We start from the raw sequence: 24,887 nt of genomic DNA on the forward strand, positions 1-24,887 counted from the left end.
GATATATGCTTCCCTGCTCCCATATCCACCCTTCCTATATCCCAAGCACCCCATTCCTCCGAGCTCCCCCCATTCTCCCCTTCACACTTTTCTCTCCCCATCTTCCCTTGGCCCAGTCTCGCCCAACCCTCAAGTTCCCAATTTTGCCTGGCGATCGTGTCTACTTCCAATATCCAGGAGGATTACTATATCTTTTTTTGGGAGTTCACCTTCTTATTATCTTCTCAAGGATCCCAAATTTATAGGCTCGATGTCCTTTAATTATGGCTAGAAACCGATTATGAGTGAGAACATCCCATGTTCATCTTTTTGGGTCTGGGTTACCTCACTCAGAATAGTGTTTTCTATTTCCATCCATTTGCCTGCAAAATTCAAGATGTCATTGTTTTTTACCGCTGAGTAGTATTCTAGCATGTATATATTCCACAGTTTCTTCATCCATTCTTCCACTGAAGGGCATCTAGGTTGTTTCCAGGATCTGGCTATTACAAATAATGCTGCTATGAACATAGATGAGCATATGCTTTTGTTGTATGATTGGGCATCTCTTGGGTAGATTCCCAATAGTGGAATTGCTGGGTCCTGGGGTAGGTTGATCCCGAATTTCCTGAGAAACCGCCACACTGCTTTCCAAAGTGGTTGCACAAGTGTGCATTCCCACCAGCAATGGATGAGTGTACCCCTTACCCCACAACCTCTCCAGCAAAGGTTATTATTGGTGTTTTGGGTTTTAGCCAATCTGACAGGTGTAAGATGATATCTCAAAGTTGTTTTGATTTGCATTTCCCTGATAGCTAGGGAGGTTGAGCATGACCTTAAGTGTCTTTTGGCCATTCGAACTTCTTCTGTTGAGAATTCTCTGTTCAGTTCAGCGCCCCATTTTTTAATTGGGTTAATTGGCATTTTACCGTCTTTTGACAGGTAAAATTCACACACAGTAGGAAGCCTAAATCCCCTAAAACACAGGCTGAGGAGTTGTGACGTATGTCATGACTTCTCTTGACTCTTCCAGTGCTGGCATCTTTTTCTTTGGGTTTTCTCTTCCCAGCTCTGCCTCCCAGACCTCCACAGAACATCAAGTCTTCCAGGGAAGGCCTTGGAAATGATCCTGTTATGTCTCTCAGATCTCAGGCAAGGCATGAAGCAGGATAGGACCTGATTCTGGGTCCCAGAGCTGGTTGCAGGGTTTCCAGCCCACTGTGTGCTCTGGACCCGAATGAGGGAGCTTTAGAACCAGAACCCGACCTGGAAGAGTCCACTGAGGTTTGCAGGGTCACCCTGAGTCAACACCTGTTCTCCCTCATGCCCCTCCCTGTGACACAATGGTTAGGTCCTTTGTGACCCAGGCCAGGAGCTAGGGGATCCTGAGCGCCGGGAGTGGGGGGCAGGCACAGTAGATGGTGAGTCTCCCCCTGGGAGCAGGCCCCCCGCGCCATGGCAAGCGTGGTGGTGAAGACAATCTGGCAATCCAAAGAAATCCATGAGGCGGGGGACCCACCTGCGGGGGTCGAGAGCTGCGCCCAGCTGGTCCCCGAGGCTCCAGGGGGAGTGACCAGCCCTACCAAGGGGATCACGAAGAAAAAGAAGGCCGTGTCCTTCCATGGGTGGGTTTCCTGCACCCTGTTGGTGATAGGCCTACTGCCCAGCGCTGCCTACAGCAAAGCATGGGTGGAGGGAAAGGAGGGGCAAGGAAGAGGGACGGGAAGGCAGTGGGCTGAAGGGGGCATCAGGAGGAGAGGGCAGAGTGATGGAAGAACACAGGCAGTGGGGACTGAGCAGGAAGTGAAAGCGGGCAGCAGGGCAACGGTAGCTGACAGAAGCAGAGGGTCCGGTGGCCTCAGTGGACATAAGCCCCGCTTCTCCCTCCGGCACCCCATCCCCACCATCTCCTGGGTCACCTGCAGGGTGGAGCCCCGGATGTCCCACTGGTGCCTGAACCTCAAGCGGTCCTCAGCCTGCACCAACGTGTCCTTGCTCAACCTGACTGCTATGGAGCCCGACTCGTCAGGCACAGACTCCACCACAGAGGACAGTGGTCCACTGGCGCTGCCAGGGCCACCTGCTTCCCCTACAACACCCTGGGCTCCCGAGGACCCTGACATCACAGAACTTCTGGTGAGCAGCTCACGTGGGGAGGGCCGGGGTCTACTCAATGGAGGTAGGGAGATCCAAGCAGGGAGCTGATCTGGTTTTGAGTGAAACGCTCTAGTCACTGGGGCCAGAAGACAGGCCTCAATGATAGTGTCAGGAAGAGACTTCTGGGGAGAGGGTAGAGCTCAGGGCTAGAGCAAGCGCAAGGCACGGGTCTCGTCCTAAGCAATACTGAGGATACACTGAGCCACACTCCAGCCCCTTACTGGGGATTCTGGGCAGGGCTCTACCACTGGGCCACACCTGAGCTCTTTTACTTTTGAGAAAGGTCTTAGTCCTTAGTCCAATCGAGCCAACCTGCAGTCCTTCCAAGTAGCTGGGATGACGACAGGCCTGAGCCCACACTCCCCGCTTCCAGGAAATATTTCCCTGAAAGCCAAAGATGAGATGTCAGGAGTAGGGGACAGAGACACAAGGCCAAGCTGTCACCCTCAGCTTGAGCCTTTACTTTTGTTTTTGAAATTGTGTTAGAAACAACATCTCACTGTATAGCCCGGTTTGGTCTGGAACTCTCTAAGTAGACCAAGCTAGCCTCAAACTCACAGCGTCCTCCTGCCACTGCCACTCGACTCAACACCACCCCCAGACTGAGGCATTACCTTCAACTCGCAGGGACCTGTACTGGGACCCAACTGGGGTTTGTGGCTTCCATGAAGAAAAGAATTTTGGCTTATAAACCAGTCATGAAAGATGTTTAAATATAGACTTGAAACAGGTCGTTTAGGAGAGGTGCTCAGTGGGAAACAGGACCAAGGGAGAGGCCCGGGATGTGTGTGTCAGCATCAGCCTTATGCACCACTGGTGGCTCTCCTTAGAGCTCCAAAGGTTTGTGTCGAAAGTGGAGGTCAGAGGATAACTTGGAGGAGTGGGTTCTCTCCTGACACCAAGCGGAACCAAAGACAGAACTCAGGTTCTTGGCGGCACTGCCTTTCCTTACAGAGCCAGCTCACTGCCTTTCACTCGTTTGGATAACTGAGCTTATAGACTGGTTCTGGTGGGGACTTGGATGAGATTATAACCTATAAGGAAAAGGAAAAAAAAAAAGAAGAAACAAACAAAAACCCAGAAAGTCACTAAGGTTGGACGTGGGCTTCTGGTGAGAAAAACTACAGGCTTTCGACTAGGAAAAGAAAGAGGCCTAGGCAGTTAACTGTGGTGATTGTTTGGTTGGTTTTTGGCTTTAGGAGACAGGGTTTCTCCTCTGTGTATCCCCAACTGTCCTGGGATTCACTCTGTAGACCAGGCTGGCCTTGAACTCATGGAGATCTGCCTGCCTCTGCCTCCTGACTGCTGGGATTAAAGTTAAGGGCCACTGCTACCCAGCCTGTGCTAGAATTTTAAAAAGGGATTTATTTTTATTTTATGTGTATGAGTGTCCTTCCCACCTGTATGTAACAGCACTATATACATGTTTGGTGCCCAAGGAAGCCAGAGGAGTGTATCAGATTCCCTGAAACTGGAGTTCCAGATGATTTTGAGTTTCTATGTGGATTCTGGGAACTGAGCCTGGGTTTGCTGCAAAAGCAGCCAATGCTCTTAACTGCTGAGCCTTTTTTCCAGCTTCTTTTTTTTTTTAATTTAGTTTTTATGTGGGATGGGAGACATGTGCTTCAGCACATATGAGTGACACCTCCCCTCTATTGAGAGGGTCTGTGGATCAGACTTCGGTCATCTGACTTGGCAGCAAATGCCTTCACCCAATAAGCCATTTCGTCGTGCTGTGGAATATTTGTTTAACTATGGAAAGGTGTGTTGCTGTTTCACCTTGCCTGCCTAAGGTACCTGGTTAGTCTAATAAAAAGCTGAATGGTCAATGGTCAATAGCAAGGGAGGAGGTATAGGCAGGACTTCTGGGGAGGGAGAGTAAAAAATAGAAAAATTTAGGCCTGGCGGAAGAAAAAAAAAAAGAGAGATGGCAATGATGGTGGAGAGATAAGACACTTAAAAGAAACCCTACACTAGCTCAGAACTGAGAGATAGTTATTTAGGGGGAAAACTTACAAATCAGGATTCTCTGCTTGACCTGTGGATGGAGATGGGATCCAAACAATCTGAACCAGCAAACAAGAACCAGAGGGGAGGAGAGAAGGGGCCAGACATGCTTAAGCATCTGGGTAAATAGTCTATGAGGCCACGCCCCAGTTGGCGGGTAATTACCTTCCTGCAGCACCTCCTCCTTTTGTTTAAATAAGAGAGTTCTAAACCTAATAGAAAATTACATACAATAAGAACAAAATATCCTATTCTAACAAGCTTAAGTCTTGTATAATAAATAACTTGGCCAAGTCATGAGAAAAAAGTAACTACACTTATCTAGTCTTCTACTGAAGATCCAAGAAGGGAGATAATGTTACCAGAGTGAGTAGGAAGAACAAATCAAACAACTTCCAAAACATGCAACAAATCGCAGAGACAACTGGCTACCTGGACAATCACCCAAAGTCACACTTGCAACACTGAAGCAACCAACTTTGGCTAAGGCCTAGAATAACTGACAGACTATTTTCAAAGGCAAGAAAAATTTCAAAACCATCTTACCCTGTCTTGGCAAGATTTGACAGTACTGCTTATCCATTTCTGGATACTATGTATTTTGTCAGTGGTTGAGGTATGGGCAGTTCCTTGCCCAAAGGCCAGTTTTTCCAAGAAGAAAACAAGCTCCAAGTGGAGTGTCTTCAGTGTTCAACATTCTCTTGGGAATAGATTGGCGCTGCCAGGAGCAATTGTGTCTCACTTCAACAGAACCCTAAGTTATTTTCTACAGCTCTTTGAAGTGGTTGAAGATTATCTATATATGCAGAATATAATCTCTATGTAGCTAAAGAACCTGATTAGTCTAACTAAGTATGACAAACATAGATGATCATTGAACTATAATTCTTAATACCTATATAACTTAAAGACTAAAACAACAAACAACTGTGCAATAAATGAGGATAATAACCTCCAAATGTAAATAATGTATAAGTATCTAGATCAGAGGTAGAAATGTATACTGCAATATGGTAAATATATATATATATATATATATATATATATCACTACATAAAAGATGTTTTAAACAGAGGTAGAAGCATGCATGCATACAATATTCAATATAATTTAACTTTATATCGATATACAAGACTCTATACCAATGTAATTGTCTATAAATAATAACTCACGAACCAATCTATTATCCTAGCCAATTTTCCCTTTTTATTGATTTTTATTGAGCTCTACATTTTTCTCTGCTTCCCTCCCGGCTTCTCCCCTTCCCCCTTTCAACCCTCCCCCAAAGTCCCTATGCTCCCAATTTACTCAGGAGATCTTGTCTTTTTCTACTTCCCATGTAGATTAGATCTATGTACGTCTCTCTTAGTGTCCTTATTGCTGTCTAAATTCCCTGGAATTGTGGTTTGTAAGCTGGCTTTCTTTGCTTTATGTTTAAAAACCACTTATGAGTGAGTACATGTGATAATTGTCTTTCTGAGTCTGGGTTACCTTACTCAAAATAATGTTTTCTAGCTCCATTTTCCTGCAAAATTCAAGCTATCATTTTTTTCTGCTGTGTAGTACTCCATTGTGTAAATATACCACATTTTCCTTATCCATTCTTCAGTAGAGGGCCATTTAGGTTGTTTCCAGGCTCTGGTTATAACAAACAAAGCTGCTATAAACATAGTTGAGCACATGTCCTTGTGGCATGATTGAGCATCCTTTGGATATATTCCCAAAAGTGGTATTACTGGGTCTTGAGGAAGGTTGTTTCCTAATTTTCTGAGAAATAGTCACACTGACATTCAAAGGGTCTGTACCAGCTTGCATTCCTACCAGCAATGCAGGAGTGTTCCCTTATCCCCACAACCTCTCCAGCATAAGTTTTCATCAGTGTTCTTTATCTTGGCCATTCTTACAGGTGTAAGATGGAATCTCACAGTTGTTTTGATTTGAATTTCTCTGATGACTAAGGATATTGAACATTTTCTGCCTATACTTCCTGCCTGGCTACTGGCCAATCAGCATTTATTTAAAGTATAATTGACAGAATATAGACAATTGTTTTGCACCTGTGGACACAGGCTGAACCTTGAAGCTGAAATAAGGTATTCCCCATGGAGAAAAACAGGGAAAGACATTGCAGCCACGAGGAGCAGCATATGCAAAGAGACAAGGGCTGGAAAAAAGTCTGAGAAAGGAAAAAGGACAGGACTGTGACATATGGGAGAGATAGAACTAGAGAGAGAGCAGGACATGGCTCACACAGGCTGCAAAACATGGGTATTGTCTCAAGAGCCAACTCCTTCTTCTTCTTCTTCTTCTTCTTCTTCTTCTTCTTCTTCTTCTTCTTCTTCTTCTTCTTCTTCTTCTCCTCCTCCTCCTCCTCCTTCTTCTTCTTCTTTTTCTTCTTTGGTTTTTCAAGACAGGGTTTCTCTGTGGCTTTGGAGCCTATCCTGGAACTAGCTCTTGTAGACCAGGCTGGCCTTGAACTCAGAGATCTGCCTGCCTCTGCCTCCTGAGTGCTGGGATTAAAGGCAAGCGCCACCACTGCCCTGGCTAGAGCCATGCCAGGATCAGACATGTCTCACTGTCATGAAAAGCCTTATGTTACTAAAACATTTTAAATAGCATATTCTGTAGGTCTTTGAAGTGTTTGAGGACCATCTATCTATTAAAAAATATATCTTTGTTTAACCTTGAAACCATATGTAACATGACTACAAGTTTGATTGTTTTTGTTTGTTTCGAGACAGAGTTTCTCTGTGTAGCCCTGGCTGTCATGGCACTAAATCTATAGACCAAGCTGGCCTTGAACTCACAGAGATCCACTTGCCTCTGCCTCCCAAGTGCTGGGATTAAAGGTGTGCACCACCACCACACCGCCTGGCACAAGTTTGTTATAGATGACTAAGTACTAACTTGCATTTCTTTATTATTCTAAATAGCTTTTAGGACTAAAACTTTACATTATATTTTAAAATGAGCTGCACAGGTACAGTGTCTTAAACAAGAGTAGAAACATATGTACAGTATAACAAAATAACCTTAAATTTGTATCAATATATAAAAATCTACACCAATGTAAAACATTTGGGACTAGTAGTTTTTTTTTTTAATTTTGAAAGTAGAGTCAATTATCTACACTTTTATCCTATATCCCCCCTTTTTGCTTTTCAGAACAAGATCCCCAAATCTAATCTCCTTTGTTCACCTTTTTCCTGACCATTACCAATAACAACTTGTAACCAACCCCCCTAAACAATGACAAGCATCCACAACCCATCAAATGACCAAAAACCATCCATCCCACCTCTTGCAAATGTGGGCATCATGTTCTCTAGACTGTTTCCTGTTGTCTAGGGATGACAGTATCTCTAGGGGACCCTGAAAAAATTGACATAATGATCAAATCCTGGGAGAGATATCTGTATCATTTGTCCAGTTTCCTTGTAATGGGAAAATGCAGGGCTTATCTGAAGTCCAGGCTGGAGTAGCACATGAGACTGGCCCATCTCATCTCAGCTAGCAGCTTTGAAACTTTTCTGGATTCAGAATTTTGAAGAAACTGCAGCAGAGGCATTGAGAGGCTGGATCATCTGGGCTATTTGTCTTTACTGATGTCTGGTCCTTCTTTTCTGAAAACACACAAACTTTTAAAGGTAACATATATATATATATATATATATATATATATATATATATGCAGTAACAAAGCATGGAATGTGTGGTGTGCACAAGTCAATTAAAGATGATTTTTTGTTTGAGCAGGAAGAGGCATTTGTGAGCATTATAAGTTTGTTTGGACTGCATAAGCAAACTAACAGAGGTCTCTACCCATGCCATATGAAAGGGCAGTATGTAATAAATCATGAGGACCCCGTAGCCAACAAGATATACTGTGTCTCTGTTTCAGAGGTGTTCCCATGTTAAAGGTCAAAATATGAGTGACCTGTCACATAGTTTTGCCATTGTTCCTTTTGTTTATGTTTGTAAAGCTTTTCAGGAAGTCTCCCCGAGTCAAATCTAATCCCAACTTTTCATCTCCTGCGGAAACAAACCCAACCTCTCCCACAGTGCAATACATGGGTTTTTTTTTTGTTGGTTTGTTTGTTTCAAGATAGGGTCTCTCTGTAGCTTTGGAGCCTGTCCTTCACTTGCTCTGTAGACCAGGCTAGCCTCGAACTCACAGAGATCCGCCTGTTTCTGCCTACATCCCAAGTGCTGGGATTAACCGCATGCACCACCACTGCCCAGAAGCAATACATCTTTTGACTTCCATTCTGGAACCAAGGCTTCTCTAAAGTATACAGGATGTTTAATTCAGCAGTCTCTTCCATAATCTAGTCTCTCAGCAGCTACATTTGCTCATCAGCATTCAAAAAATTCCAAGTCAACACAATGCCATACAGGATGCAGATGTCCTGAGTATTTCCCATCCTTACGTGGCTTTTTTATTTTTATATTACTCTAATCTCTCTTTTTTCATTTTGTTTTGCAAGACAGGGTTTCCCTAACAGTCCTAGCTGTCCTGGAACTAGCTCTTTTTTTTTTTTTTTAAAGATTTATTTATTATGCACACAGTATTCTATCTGCATGTACACCTGCAGGCCAGAAGAGGGCACCAGATCTCATTACAGATGGTTGTGAGCCACCATGTGGTTGTTGGGAATTGAACTCAGGACCTCTGGAAGAACAGCCAGTGCTCTTAACCCCTAAGCCATCTCTCCAGCCCTGGAACTAGCTCTTATAGACTAGGCTGGCCTCAAACTCACAGAGATTCACCTGCCTCTGCCTCCCGAGTGGTGGGACTAAAGGTGTGAGCCACCATGGCCCAGCCTCTAATCTCTCTTTACTTTATTTTTAAACTATTTTCTATGACTATCAATACCCATTTTTTTATCTCTTCAGCATCTAAGTACATTTTTAATTATATTTTTAAATTTTATTTTTTTAAAAAAAGAAAACAAACTATCTTTTTTCATCATACATACCAACCCCAGTTCCCACGTTCTCCCCTCCTCCCATTCCCTCCAGCTGCTCCCGCCCTACCCTCTTCCAGTCCTCAGAGAAGGTAAGGCATATTGCTTTGTGGAAGAAACAAGGCCCTCCCTACTATACCTGAGCAAGGTATTCATCCAAAGACAATGGGTTCCAAAAAGCCAGTGCAAGCAGTAGTGATAAATCCTGGTGCCACTGCCAGTGGCCCCACAGTCTGCCTCAGCCATGCAACTGTTACCCACATTCAGAGGGACTAGTTTGGACCTTCCCTGTCCAGCTGGAGTTGGTGAGCTCCCATTAGCTCAGGTAGACTGTTTCAGTGGGTGGACCCATCGTGGTCCTGACCTCTTTGCTCATGTTCTCACTCCTCTCACTCTTTGACTGGACTGTGGGAGCTCAGTCCAGTGCTCCACTGTGGGTCTCTGCCTCTGTTTCCATCAGTTGCTGGATGAAGGTTCTATAGTGGCATTTAAGATAGTCATCAATCTGACTACAGGGCAAGGCCAGTTGGGCCCAGTCTCCTCTATTGCTTAGGGTCTTAGCTGGGATCATCATTGTGTATTCCTGGGAATTTCTCTAGTTCCAGGTTTCTTGATAGCCCCACAATGGCTTCTTCAATCAAAATATCTCTTTCCGCAGGCGGATCTCTGTGAGTTCAAGGCCAACCTGGTCTACAAGAGCTAGTTCCAGGACAGGCTCTAAAAAAGCTGCAGAGAAACCCTGTCTCGAAAAACCAAATATATATATATATATATATATATATATATATATATATATATATATATATTTCCTTGTTCTCATTTCTGTCCTTTCTCCATCTCGACTATCCCGTTCCCTCAAGTTCTCCTCCCCCATCTCCTTCTCTCCTCCTCCTCCCCTTCCACCTTCCCTTTTCCCTCCACCCACATGCTCCCAATTTTCTCAGGAGATCTTGTCTACTTCCCCTTCCCAGGGGGAAGATATGTTTCTCTGAGGGTTCTCCTTGTTGCTTAGCTTCTCTGGGGTTGTGGACTATGGGCTGCTTGTCCTTTGCTTTACAGCCAGTATCCACTTATGAGTGAGTACATACAATAATCAGTATGGCAGTTTCTCATAAAATTGGAGATCAGTCTACCTCAGGACCCAGCAATACCACTCTTGGGCATATACCCAAAGGATGCTCAATCATACTACAAGGACATTTGTTCAACTATGTTTGTAGCAGCATTATTTGTAATAGCCAGAACCTGGAAACAACCTAGATGCCCTTCAACCGAAGAATGGATGAAGAAAATGTGGCACATTTACAGAGTACCACTCAGTGGTAAAACACAATGACACTTTGAAGTTTGCATGCAAATGGACAGAACTAGAAAAAACCATCCCGAGTGAGGCAACCCAGACCCAGAAAGATGAACATGGCGTGTACTCACTCTTAGTACATTTTTAAAACATACTGTCCATTTTTAGAGGTTTTCTATGTCTGAACCTGGCTTCTGTGACCCCATGAAAGAAATCTTAAACTGCTATATTAGTTGCCATGTTGTTTGGCTTAGTGCATGGCACAGACCTATTGTGCTGGGTGCATAGCCTGGGCAGCTGCCAGTAGCAATGTCTTTTTATGTCAAGCACTGGCCCACCCTGAGAGACTGTAGGACATCTGACTCCTTGTCAAAAAGTTTTTTAAAAGAATTCTTTATAATGTTCTGCCTGCATGTATGCCTGCACACCAGAAGATGGCACCAGATCTCATAGATAGTTGTGAGCCACCATATGGTTGCTGGGAATTGAACTCAGGACCTCTGGAAGAACAGCCAGTGCTCAACCTCTGAGCCATCTCTCGAGCCCCCCCAAATTTTTCTTAGCTTTCTTAGGCTTGATGTTTGGCTATTTGACACCATATATAATGAGTTTTTCTCTGTCCCTCCACCAGCTCCCAAATAGTATTAATTATGAAAGCTCGGCCTTAGCTTAGACTTGTTTCTAACAGTTATTATAGCTTAAATTAGCCCATCTCCATTAATGTACATGCTGCCCCGTGGCTCGTGGTTTTCATCTCTCTGCCTGAATTTGCTGCTTCCTCTGCTGACAACTCTGCCTTTCTTCTTTCTAGAGTTCTTTCTGTAAGGAAGTCCCGCCTATACTTCCTGTCTAGCCATTGGCCATTTAGCTTTTTAATAAGCTAAAATCATAGCGGCCTATCTTTACACATTGTAATCAATATCTCACAACAGTAGACATTACATCAAGGGGTGTAGGGTGCAGTCAACTTTTCTGTGAGGACTGTGTCCTCTGTTGGGGAATATTATTTTCAGGTGTGTGGATTTTGTTGACACTGCATGTTTAACTCTGTCAAGCTGTGTTACTGTGCCTGATGGTCTTAATAAAGAGTTGAATGACTTGGGGGCTGGAGAGATGGCTCAGTGGTTAAGAGCACTGGCTGCTCTTCCAGATGTTCTGAGTTCAATTCCCAGCAACCACATGGTGGCTCACAACCATTGATGATGAGATCTGACACCCTCTTCTGGCCAGGCATACATGCAGGCAGAACACTGTATACATAATAAATAAATAAATTTTAAAAAGGGGAGTTGAATGACTCAATGGGGAGAAAGAACAAGGATAGGCAGTTGTTGTAGGAGGTTGCTTGTGTGTTCCCAGCTTCCCAGACTCTTGAAATAACCACACAGAAACTGTATTAATTAATTAAAACACTGCTTGGCCCATTAGCTCTAGCTTGTTATTGACTAACTGTTACATCTTAATTTAACCTATTTCTATTAATCTGTGTATCGCCACAAGGCTGTGGCTCTTACCAGGTAAAGTTCCTGCATCTGTCTCCAGCAGAGCTACATGGCTTTTCCTGACCTCTGCCTTCTTTCTCCCAGCATTCAGTTTAGTTTCCCCACCTAGCTTTGTTCTGCTAAGCCACTGTTCAAAATAGATTCTTTATTAACCAATGGTATTCAAAGCATACAGAGGGGAATCCCAATAACCTCCCCTTTTCTGTTTAAATAACTTTAACATAGTAAAATTACATATAACAAGACAGGTGTCAAGAATTAGCTACAACATTTATGTCTACTTTATCTTTTATCATAACTAAAGAAAACTATAATTATAACAAAATATTCTTCAACTCCGTCAAAGACTCCAGAAGGATATAACATTACTTAAGTTAACAGTAAGTACATTGTAAGTAATTTCCAAAACTCTAGAATTGACAGAGACATCTCGCTGCCTGGACAGTCACCCAAAGTTCTTCTGTACCATTGGGACATCTGTCTTCAGCCCACAGGCCCATAGTATCTAGGAGATTTTTCCATGAAGCAAGAAATTTCAAAGAGAGTTCCACCTATACTGGCAGTTTGTCAGTCAATTTTTTCTGTGTCCTGCAGAATGTCTGGCAGACTCTTTCATGAAGCAGGAACCCCGAAAGATCGTCTCACCTTTAGGCAAGTTCACAGTCATTCTTCTGTGGGTCCTGCATGTCCAGTTCATACAGCAAACATCAAGCAGTCCAGGCAAGAGCAGTTTCTTGCCCAAATGACTAGCAAACTCCATAAGGAGCCTCTTCAGTGCCCATTTTCCTCTTGAATTTATTGGAGCTGCCAGAAGCAGATGTGTCTCACTGCCATGAAAAGTCCTAAGTTCTTAAATATTTTAAATGCCATATTCTATAGTGTTTGAAAGACTTAAAGAATGCCTATCCATCTGAAATACATTTCTGTACACCTAGAAAATCTAACATGATTACAAGCTTGACTGTTATAAAAATGATTATCTATTAACCTATATTTCTTAATTATACATTACATTTTTGTTTTAGTTTTTTGAGACAGGGTTTCTCTGTAGTTTTTGGAGCTGGTACTGGAACTAGCTCTTATAGACCAGGCTGGCCTCAAACTCACAGAGATCTGCCTGCCTCTGCCTCCTGAGTGCTGGGATTAAAGGCGTGCGCCACCACCGCCTGGCTATACATTACATTTTTATCTGAGCTGCACAAACACAATACCTTAATCAAGAGCAAAAATATACATATAACAAACGACCTTAAATTTGTATCAATTAACCAAGATCTTTACCAATGCAAATCTCTATAGCATATCCCCCTTTAAAGGTAAACATTTATAAACCATATTTAGGAATTTGGGCATAGTTCTTTCCAAACTGCTTCCTGTTTTTTGTTGGGCAAAGTAATCTTTGGGGGTATTCACAGCAACCTTTTGGGGGCTCTTAGTCTATCAAACCACATTAGTCTGGAAGAAATCCATAGGTTCTTATCCTCTGTGGAAACAAAAAAAGAACCTCTTTTCCTGAGACCCAAATTTTGAAACCAAGATACCTTTAGAGTATATATGCTGGTTTAGTTTAATAGTCTCTACAATGAAATGTCTCTCTGTACTTAGCTCATTCACAGTCAAAAAAATAAAACACACACACAATAATATACATAATCCAAACTCTGTGTATTTTCCATCTTTACATGACTTGTTTTCTTAAATCTTTTTCTGCAGATTTACTCTGTCTCTTTAAAGACTTTGCTTTATTTTTTTTTAAACAATTTACCTCTCTTTTTGAATTTTTTTTCAAGACAGGGTTTCTCTGTAGCTTTGGAGCCTGTCCTGGAACTAGCTCTTGTAGACCAGGCTGGCCTTGAACTCACAGAGATCTGCCTGCCTCTGCCTCCAGAGTGCTGGGATTAAAGAAGTGCGCCACCACCGCCCGGCTTCAATTTACCTCTTTTTATAACTCTCTATACTCTTTCTTCTCTCTCCCAAGCCTTCATACATTTATCCAACACTGTGACCCATTTAGAGGTCTTTTTCATCTGAATTTATTTTTATTGTACATCTGTAATCCTTTTATGACCAGAATTACTTCTTAAAATGTTAAATGGCTCGGCTAGTACTAAGGCTGCTTTGTCTTTTGTCTCTGCCCATTCTGACATGCCTCTGAGAGCCAAGCACACTGTCCCAGTTCTAGGTATGCAGCGGGTCTATGTCGCGCCGTTAAGCAGATTGTAACCCACTGCTTACAAACCATACTCAGGTGCTTGGCCTCCTGAAAGAGCCAGAGTTAGTGCTGGCAGCACGGCCTAGAAAGCTGCTGTTTAGAAACCACACGGTTTTTTGTTTGTTTGTTTGGTTGGTTGGGTTTTTTCTTCTGTTACTGCTGAATCAGGAAAACCTCTCCTAAGAGCTGCAGCATGCCGCCAGCAAGCAGAGCCCATCTGAAAATAAAACAATGCAGCTAAGCCTTGGTCTTCAGTGTCTAGAATTCCTCTCAAAGACCTCTTGGGTTGTAAGTGGATTGCAGTTGGCCACGTTGGCACCAGTTTGTTGTAGGACACCACTTGTGTGTTCCCAGCTACCCAGACTTTCAAAATAACCACACAGAAACTGTATTAATTAATTAAAACACTGCTTGGCCCATTAGCTCTAGCTTCTTATTGACTAACTCTTACATCTTAATTTAACCCATTTCTATTAATCTGTGTATTGCCACAAGGCTGTGGCTTACTTACTGGGTAAAGTTCTGGTATCTGTCTACAGCTACGTGGCTTCTCCTGACTCTGCCTTCTTTTTCCCAGTATTCAGTGTAGTTTTCCCCACCTTGCTCTGTTCTGCTAAGCCACTGGCTGAAACAGATTCTTTATTAACCAATGGTATTCACAGCATACCAAGAGGAATCCTACTTCAGGTGGGGTTAGCAGGCAGAGTATAAATAGGAGGAATCTGGGAAGAGAGAGAACTAGGAGAACAAGAGGGGGACATCAGGGACCCAGTCACCCAGTCAGCTGCAGAGTAAGAAGGAACGTAAGATATATAGAATTAAGAAAGATAAAGGCCCAGAGGCAAAAGGTAGTCAGGATAATTTAAGATAAGAAAAACTGGCAAGAAACAAGCCAAGATAAGGCTGGGCATTCATAACAGAATAAGCCTCCATGTGTGATTTATTTGTGAGCTGAGTGATGTGCCCTCCCCCCCGACAAAAAAAAACAAAGAATAAAAACACCGTACTAAGGTCCTCTGACGGGAGGGAGTCAGCATTGTGCTTACGGCTGTGTTCATCTGATGGTTTGGACTAGGGTTGGAAGATGCCCTACCAAGACATTGCACCCTGTGGGTGCTTCACTCCTTTCTGATCTTTGGCTAGAGACCTAGGCTCCCCTCCTGGTCACATGGCCTTCTTCTCCATAGGTAAATGTTGTTGACATGGCAGCCAGCATTCCCCAGGGCATCACCTCCCAAGTGCCAGGATAACAGATGTGTACAGCCCTACCTGGCCCACTGTATCCTCAGTTTCTAGAGGGCTGGAGAGCGTCTCAGAGTGTTTCTGCTTTGTTAGTCTGCTTATGGAAGTGTGGAATTTTAGAATTCATCCTCAGCCATTTTGCTGATAATCTTTGGTTTTGTTTATTTATTATTTATTTATTTTTCAGACAGGGTTTCTCTATGTAACGGTTCTGACTTCCCTGGAACTCTCTAGAACAGGTTGGCTTCAAACTCAGAGATATACCTGCCTCCCGAGAACTGGGATTAAATGTGTGAGCCATCCCTGCCTGGCTGAGACTATCTTCAAGTGGAGACAGCTGGGCACAGTGCTCTTGCCAATTATTCCAATAAATAGGAAGCTGAGGGCAGGGACATCTCCAGACAGCCAGAGCTCCATAGTGAGACCCCTGTCTCAAAAAGAAACAAGAAAAGAATGAAGCATGTTGATAGAGGTGCTGAGAAGGCTGAAGACGCACACTGGGGAAAACAGAATCTCAGTGTCTATGTGATAATCCAGATGTTGTTGATTTTACTCCAGAGAGCGAAGAGAGAGAAAGGAGGAGGGTTTTTATGGGTACATATTTGTGGCTGGAACCTAGGATCTTGTGCATGATGGGCAAGAACTCTACCACTGAGCCACACCTCAGCCCCTCACTGGGGGATTCTAGGCAGGGGCTCTACCACTGAGCCACACCCTCACTGGGGGGTTCTAGCAGAGGCTCTACCCACTGACTTATACCCCATCCCCAACAGGGAGATTCAGGCATTTGCCTCAAGGTTTTTGAACTGTCTTCCTGTTGTACTTTCCCAGAGCATGGTCAGAAGAATACCAGTGGGCCTCTGGCTTTCCCACACAAGGAAACCAAGCCCAAGGGTGCCATCCTTTATCCAAAGCCACACACCCTCCAGAGCAAGACCAAGCTGTCTTCTCAGTATTGGACTACACATGCCTCCCACTCTTTCCAGAGTGGGGGTCAACAGTGGATTGGTGCGTGCCAAAGACCTCCATCACCAGCTTGAAGGAAAAGACTACAAGGGTTAATCAGCACATTCAGACCCTGCAGGTGTGAGGCTGTGGAGAATCCCTGTGCCCCACCCCCCCCCCCCCCCCACCCCTGCACCCCCTTGTGTGGCCTCTTCCTCCAGTGCTAAATTCTCGCTCTGGAGCCTTCTTTCCCCGTAGCGCATGCCCAACCCCGAGGAGGATAAGCCCCTGTTCCGGCTATAAGCTTCCCCCCACTGCCTCCCTTCCATGGTCAAGAGTGAGTGCTCTGTGCTCAGGTGAGAATCTGGAAAGGCGGCGGCAGGAGGCAGAAGAGTTGGAGGGTTACTGCAGTCAGTTGAAGGTGAGCTGCTGGGGGAGGATTGGGCTGGGGAAAAGAGAGGAGGGAGGGAGCCCGAGGGCTTGGGGTGTGGCTCGGGCGGTAGAGCCCTCGCCTAGCATGCAGGAAGGCCCGGGTTCAATCCCGGTTTGCCGTTAAGCTGAATGCGGTAGAACACACCTATGAACCGCATTTGGAAGCTGGGCTCCTGGACTCAGGAGGGTCAAGACTCATTTCAGCTACATAAGGACTTGGAGGCCAGGGGTAAGTGAGATCCTCTCATGGCTCTTTTAGTTTCCATGGGCACTGCATGTATGTTGAACACTACATATGCACATACATACATGAAGACAAAACACGCATACACATAAGAACACAAGAATTTCTTCTGGCTTCCTCCTCCTCCTCCTTCTCCCCCCGTCCTCCTCCTCCTCCTCTTCTTCTTCTTCTTCTTCTTCGTCTTCTTCGTCTTCTTCTTGCTCCTTCTTCTTCTTCTTCTTCTTCCTCTTCCTTTCTCCTCCTCTCCTCCTCCTCCGCCTCCTCCTCCTCCCTCCTCCTCCTCCTCATTTCTGTCTTGTTATGTGTAACCCTAGCTGTCCCTGGAACACACTCTGTAGACCAGGCTGGCCTCGAACTTAGAGATTCACCTGCCTCTTCTTCCAGAGTGCTGGGATTAAAGACATACACCACTATTGCCCCGCTCAAGAAATATTTTTTTAAAAAAATCTTCTAAATCTTAAAATTTAAGAGAAAAGGAGCGCAGGAGTAGTGGGATGGTGGAAGTGTTGGCACAGGACGGGAATTCCTGGTTAGTACTGGCACGCCTTATGGCTAGGGAGGAAGCCTGGCTGGGAAGGAGTTACATACCACTCGGGGCGGGTGCTATGCAAACAGCGAGGCTGGACGGTGGGGGGCAGAAAACCGGAATGGGAAGGTAGGGCCCCCGCCCTGATGTCACTGACCCAGGAGAACTGCCGCAAGGTTGACCCGCTCCGTGGAAATGCTGAAATCAAAACCTAACGTCTGAAGCAGAACTCTGCCTTGCTGGAGGTAAGAGGGTGTGTGGGAGGGGTCCCAAGTAGGAAAAAGTTTGGGTGGAGCCTAGGGATAGGGGTTAGTGGAGCTGTGGAGGCAGGGACAGGAGTGCAGAGCGTCCAGAGGCTGCCGGAGCTGAGGCGAGTTGGACCTGATTGTGGAGCTTGGAGGTGGACTGGAGGTCCCACAGGAAGAGCCAAAAAGGGTTGGTGGGAGGGAGCAGAGTGGAGCCTCAGGAAGTTGACATATAAGCGTGGAGCTCGAAGCCCCCTGGTGGGATGGGATCTAGGATGAAGACCTGCCAGATTACTGTCAACATAAAGCCTGTCGTGGTCTCTAAGGGCTGATTTTTTGACAGGTTAGAGCAGGAGATGGGGGTAGGCTGGTTGCAGTCTTAGAAACAGCTAGAGGGGTTTGGAAGTAAACGGTATCTCCCCCTAACAACAGCAATGAGGCCGTGTTAGCCGGCAAAGCATGCTTCCCAGTTTCCTCATCCCACACTACTTGCAGTCTTGCGGATCCCTGGGGTACAGGTGACTAAGGGTGACAAGGTGCCGGACACCCAGACTCAGTGTCCTCCCCCTGCCCAGGAGAAGCTAAGATACCTCCAGCAGCAACTGCAGGATGAGACGCCGCGGAGGCAAAGAAGCCGAGCTGCAGGAGTTGGAGCAAAAGCTGGAGGCCGGCCCTCTTCCCGGCGTGGCCTGAGCTCTGCCACTCCCAGTCAGGGGTGCTCCGGCCCGCCCGGCAGCCCCGAGGAACCCCCGCGGCCGCGAGGCCTGACCTCTAGTAGCTGGGGCATGCACTCCGGGCAGCGGAGGGACATTCTCTGACAGAGCAGCAGTGCAGAAGGTTGTCCACCGGCCTGGAGGAGCTGAGGTGGGCGGGACGAAGGAGGTGGGTGGACCAGGCCTCAGGTTAAACAAAGGGCGGGACCTCCATGGAGCGTGGAGACTGGGGTTGGATGAGAGCGGGAGGGACGACGTGGATCGGAGGGGTTGGAGGGGTTGCGGTTAGGTGAGGGCGGAGGATGGAAAAGCTGATATGGGAGGGACTTGGAGGCTGAAGTGGGTGGGGCTTAGAGGAGATAGGAGAGTGGGGACAGCAGCCAGAACCTAGAAGAGGATTTGTGGTGGTGGCAATCAGTGATACAGGGCTAACCTAGCACACACATAGAAAAGAAAAAAGATGGGCACACCTTTAGTCCCCAGCACTGGGAGGAAGAGGCTGGAGGATTCTCTGTGAGTTCCATGCCGGCCTGGTCTACATAGAGTTCAGAACAACCAGGACTGCACAGAGAGGACCATGCCTCAAAAAGAATAAAAAAAGTCCCAGCACTTGGGAGGCAGAGCAGGGGGGTCTCTATGATTGCAAGGTCAACCTGATTTACAAAGCAAGTTCTAGAACAACTAAGGGCTTTGGAGAAACCCCCATCTAAAAAAAAAAAGAAAGAAAGAAAAGGAAGATAGGAGGAAGGAAGGAAGGAAGGAAGGAGAGAGAGAGAGAGGAGAGAGTAGGAGAGAGAGAGAGATAGAGGAGAGAGATGAGAGAGAGAGAGAGAGAGAAAGAAGAAAGAGAGGAATCTGTTGGGGTGAAGTCGGTGGGGGCAGGCATGCCTGGTCAAATCTGTACCCATCTCTTCTCCCTCTCTGATTCCCACAGGAGGGAGGTGTCCTCACTGGCAGCCCGGTGGCATCAGGAGGACTGGGAGCAGTGCAGGAAGCCCTGCGGTTACTGGGTGGCCTAGGTGGTCGGATCTGGATGGCTTTCTGGGCCAGTGGGGAACGGGCACAGCGGGAACAGGCACAGTCTGCACGGGGCTTGCAGGAGCTGCGAGGACGGGCAGATGAGCTGTTGCACTATGTAAGGGGCTCAGCAGGTGTTGGCGGGTTCTTGGGGTCTCAACCTCAGGGTAGATCCTTGAAGAAAAAGGATTGACTAATCTGCTGGGGCTAAGTGACCCATACCAAGAGGTAGAGCTGCCTAGAATCCCCAATGAGGGTTTGGAAGTGTGGCTCAGTGGTAGAGCCCCTGCCTAAAATACCCCTGCTATGGATTAAGGGCGTGGCTTTGGGGTAGTCCCTGCTTGTGATCCACCAGTAAGGAATGAGAGAGTGATTCAGCAGTAGTGTTTTTGCCTAGCAGAAGCCCTAGCTCCTATTCCTAGTGGAGATGGAGGACCCCACTGGAGTAGCAGGACAGGCAAGGGGGGCCTCTCGGGATCTGGGCTAATATTGGCATTGCTTGCTCTCCCCGTCTCAGGGTGGAGAGATCAGCAGCGTCTATGGCTTCACTGAGTAGTGAACTGGAGGTTCTGGGACCAGTGAAGCCGATTCTGGAGGAGCTGGGGCGGCAACTTCAGAACTCCCGAAGGGGAGCTGACCACGTCTTGAACTTGGATCGGCCTACCCAAGGACTCTGTGCCCGCTGTGCCAGGTACGGGGAGGGGTAAAGCCCTCATCATGGGTCAGACATTGCCATTGTGAGATGTATCTCTGTGAGAAGAACAGAGTGAGAATTCTGTTGCATTGTGGGAACAACTTTCTACCCTTCCCACATGATAAGAATTTGCTTCTTGTGGAAAGCAAAAATTGTGTGCACTGATGGAGACGCTGTGTACTTCCAGCACATTGTGGGAAGGTTAGCATGTCATGATGGTGGACTCTCAGTGACCTGCAACATTAATAGCAAGGACACGGAGAGAGAGCTCAGTCAGGAAAGGGTTTGCCTTGCATCCCTGTACCAGCCAGTCGAGCTGAATCTAGGAACTCCAGGATCAGAGACCCTGTCTTTAAAAATAAGGCAGAAAACAAATAAATAAGGTTGAGAGCTAGAAGGTCATTAAGAACATTGGCTGCTCTTAATTGAGTTCAATTCCCAGCACCCAGATGGTAGGTCACAACCGTCTGTAATTGTAGTCCTGTGGAATCTGATGCCCTCTTCTGATGTGCAAACCTATATGTAGACAAAACAACTATTTACATAAGCAAATAAATCTTTTTTTTTTAAAGAAAAGAATAGGTAGGGCTGGATATGGCTATGCATGCCTTTAATCTCAGCACTTGGACTCAGAGACAGGTGGATTGCTATGTATACAGCCCTGTATACATAGCAAATTCCAGGCCAACCAGGGCTACATAGATAGATTCTATTTTTAAAAAAGGACAGAAACGAAAATACAATGAGGTCAATGAGGTGACTGAGGGGATAAAGTGTGTGCTCTGAGCCAAACCTCTGCCCCTGAGGAAGGGGGAAAACCCACCCACGCTGGCTGTCCTCTGTCCTCCACACCCGCATGCCCACATTCTCTGGAGGAGCTGGGAGAGATGGACCAGGGGTTAAGAGCAATGGTTGCTCTTACAGAGGACCCCAGGTTCCATTCCCAGCTCCCACATGGTGGCTTCCCAACATCTCCAGTTCCAGGAGAGCAAGCACCCTCTTCTAGCCCCTGTCTGTACACATGGGGCATGCAGGCAACACAGACACAGAACTAAAATCTTAAAAGTAAGGGGCTGGAGAGATGACTCAGAAGATTAAGAGCCCACATTGCTCTTTCAGAGGACCCCACAAAGAACAGCCAAAATTGGGCTGGAGAGATGGCTCCTGGTTTAAGAGCATGCCTGCTCTTCCAAAGGTTTTGAGTTCAATTCCGGCAACCACATGGTGGCTCACAACCACTCTGTAATGAGGTCTGGTGCCCTCTTCTGGCCTGCAGACATACACACAGACAGAATATTGTATACATAATAAGTAAATAAATAAATATTTTTTTAAAAAAAGAACACTCAAAATCACCTGTAACTCTATCTGGAGGAATCCAGTTCCACTGGCCTCTCCCGGCACATACGCATACCTACACATGCATAGATTAAAATAATAAATAAAGGTGGAGCTCGATTGAGGAAGACACTCATTGACTTTTGACCCCCCACGCATGCACACATAAAATGAGACCTCCATGTGCTGTGGAGAGCAGGAAGTGTGTTTCCAGTCACGTGTAACGTGTGCACTGCCGACGTCCGGCAGGTTTACGCAAGGTGCCTAAAGAGACAAGGCCAGACTGGTGCTTTTATGACTTTTTGTTTCTCTGGTGACCAGGCTGGCCTCAAGCAGAGATCCACCTGCCTCCTGCCTCCCAAGTACTGAGGCTTAAAGGCAAGAACCACCAGCCAAGCAGTGGTAGCACGTCTTGAATCCCAGCACTCGGGAGGTGGAGGCAGGCAGATCTGTGAGTTCGAGGCTAGGTGGGTCTCTATAGTGAGTTCCGGGATAGCCAGCGCTATGTAAAAAAGACATTGTCTCAACAAACACAAAAGAAAAGCAAAGAGCTGATGCAGCCTAACCAGAGCATCACCCATGGCTGACTCCCCCTCCACAGCCAGGGGCAGCAGTTGTCCACAGAGTCCCTGCGGCAGCTTCTGGAACGTGCGCTGACCCCGCTGGTGGATGAGGTGAAGCAAAAGGCCTTGGCTCCTGCTTGCCCCAGCTGGCCAGAGGCTACACAAGAAGATTCTGGTACCAGAAACCCATGGGTTGCCATGACCCAAGTACTTTTGTGTTTTTAGCAGGGTTGGGCAGCCCTGCTCAGGAGCCCTGCTGTCCTGTGGCAGGAACTGCAGGCAGGACAGAGTTTGGTAGCTGCTGAGTTACAGCCCAGTCATTCTGCCGCCTGCGCCTGCAGTGACAGACTCTGCCCGAAGCATACTAATGCATTGGGCTGGGGCAGCATGTGGAGCAAACTCCACTCTGTAGCTCTGAATCACGGGCTTGATCTTCTGTGGCCCTTCGGGGAGGGGTCCCTGGACACAGAGGGACCCACTTCCACAAGTCACAACTGTCTGGCTGTTAGAGCTTGAGGCCTGGTGCATTGTGGGACATAAGAGAGCAAGCACGTGTTGGCCTGTGGGATATAGAGAGAGTAGTTGTAGGGATGCATGAGGTCATGGCCCATGGTGTCGTAGATGCAGAGGTCAGTGCACGATGGGATGCTGGCCTAAAGGGGATGATGGGATATGAATTGTAATGAGAGCTGCAGCCCTAATCCACAGTCACAGGGCATGGTGAACTGTGGGATATGGAGCACTATAGTGCTAGGGACCATTCTTGTGACAGAGGGACTTAAGAATTATGGGATGTGGAAGGGCACCATGCAGTCCGGGATACGCACAGCATGGGACAGTTCCTATGCATTAGGGGCCCCCGTACTGAGTGGTGACTTAGCTTGCTGAGACACAAGGCCAGAGCACTGAGAACATCCATGACACTCACAGGCTTCCCGTGAGATTGCAGTTGGGGAGACAGGCAAATTGTGGGATACCAGGGTTATCCCAAGCTCAAGGCCTGATGGGTTATTTGGGTGGTTGTGTGGGCTCCATGGGACCCCTACCCCTTACCCCTCCGCGACCCCAGCTCCCCCCTCCACCCCCAGCCCAGTCCAGCAAGCCCAGCGGCCCGCCGACACTCCTCTCCCCAGGAGCTGGAGCACAGGCCTGGCCAAACAAGTCAGGGCAGAGGCCCCTGAGCTTCAACCCTTCGGCTGGCCCAAGACGAAGCCGTTCGGGCCAAGAACCTACTGCTGACGGACAAGATGAAGCCGGAAGTGAGGACTGAGGTGGAGGGCATGGGAGGAGGGTGAGGCCACCTGCCCTAGCCCCCAACTGGGCACTTCCCAGGGCTGACCCCCACTGACTGTCACTGCAGGGAGAAGGTGGCCACTTTGGACTATATGCATTTGAAGATGTGCTCCTCTCCACGACCCAGCTCAACCACCTGCCACTTGAGGGGTCCACGGGGGCAGTGGGGGGAGGAAGCACTGGAGGGGCTCCCCCTAAACGGTGGGGGCCCAGGCTCTGAACAATAAATGGCTTCTCACGCTGGGCATGAATCCTGACTCTTGAGTTGGCACTGAAAAGTAGTCAGGTGTGACTGCTGAGTCCCAACGCCATGGGATCTGGGACAGCCTAGTTACACAGTAGTGACATTCTTTTCTCAAAACAAAACAGAAGGGGATACAGCTGGAAACATAGAGCACTTGCTGAGCTGGCTTGAAGTTCTGGGGTCATCGGGACCACCAAGGTTCAGGAGCGCACCTGTCAAGTGCTGACTAGTCTCCAGAGGAAATGCCAAGACAGCCTGTTACCTGAGAACAGAGCAGGGCTGGAGAGGAGGCTCAGTGCCTAAGAGCAGTTACTGCTCTTGCAAAGAGCCCAAATTCAAGTCCAAGCTCCCACCTGGTGGCTCACAACCATCTGTAACTCCAGTTCCAGGGAACCCGACACCCTCTGCTGGCCTCTGCTGGCACTTCCAGTACACAGTGCACGTAACACACACACAACACTGATGATACAGATAAAATTTTTTAAAAATTTTAAAAGAGAGAGGTGGTGGCACATGCCTTTAATCCCAGCACAGCCAAGGCTACACAGAGAAACCTGTCACCAAAAACAGGAACGACGAGAGAGGAGGAGGAGGAGGAAGGGAAGGGAGGAGACGGAGGCAATCACCCCAGCAGAGGGCCCTGGACTTTTCTCTGGTCTCAGTCTCTCAGGTCCCAGGACAGCCCAGCCCTTCCATCCATTTGGCAATGAGGTTAATAAAATGATAACCCACCAAATCCCAGAGGGTTTGGTAAAGTCCTGGGCTGGAGAGATGGCTCAGAGGTAAAGAGCATTGGCTGCTCTTCCAGAGTTCCTGAGTTCAATTCCCAGCAACCACATGGTGACTTACAACCATTCTATAATGAGATCTGGTGCCCTCTTCTGGTCTGCAGAGACGCATGCAGACAGAACACTATATTCATAATAAATAAATAAATCTTAAAAATGTAAAGCCCTGTTACTATGCTTTGTTTTGAGACAGTGTTTCTCTGTGTAACAGCCCTGGCCGTGCTGGAACTCACCTCAAACTCAGAGATCCCCTTGCTTCTGCTACTCGAGTGCTGGGACTAAAGGTGTGACATCCTCCCCCGTATGAGACTGGGCCTGCTATGTAGCTCAGGCTAGCCCACCTCTGACTTGATAGGGGGACACAGTGACACACACACCTGCCACCCCAGCCTCTGGAGGCAGACACAGGAAGATCAAGAGTTCATGATCACCCTCTGTTACCACCCAGAAGCTCCGGAGCAGCCTGCCTGGACTCCGAT

General features: G+C 46.9%; 1 protein-coding gene across 1 annotated transcript; it reads left to right on the top strand.

The window, feature by feature from the left end:
- The first annotated feature begins 1,434 nt into the window (after positions 1 to 1,434).
- On the top strand, positions 1,435 to 23,459 carry Tsks (testis specific serine kinase substrate). The gene is given in 18 exon segments (XM_038314229.1): positions 1,435 to 1,604; positions 1,905 to 2,128; positions 16,355 to 16,389; positions 16,391 to 16,450; positions 16,648 to 16,665; positions 16,667 to 16,732; positions 17,675 to 17,758; positions 18,334 to 18,387; positions 18,389 to 18,430; positions 18,433 to 18,544; positions 18,547 to 18,622; positions 19,406 to 19,448; positions 19,451 to 19,597; positions 19,599 to 19,606; positions 20,006 to 20,179; positions 22,122 to 22,233; positions 22,235 to 22,258; positions 23,217 to 23,459. Coding segments are annotated over 18 exon segments (1,611 nt in total). The 3' UTR covers positions 23,379 to 23,459.
- The last annotated feature ends 1,428 nt before the right edge of the window (positions 23,460 to 24,887 follow it).

Source organism: Arvicola amphibius, chromosome 12 (genome assembly GCF_903992535.2).
Source record: "Arvicola amphibius chromosome 12, mArvAmp1.2, whole genome shotgun sequence".
NCBI classification, from domain to species: domain Eukaryota; kingdom Metazoa; phylum Chordata; class Mammalia; order Rodentia; family Cricetidae; genus Arvicola; species Arvicola amphibius.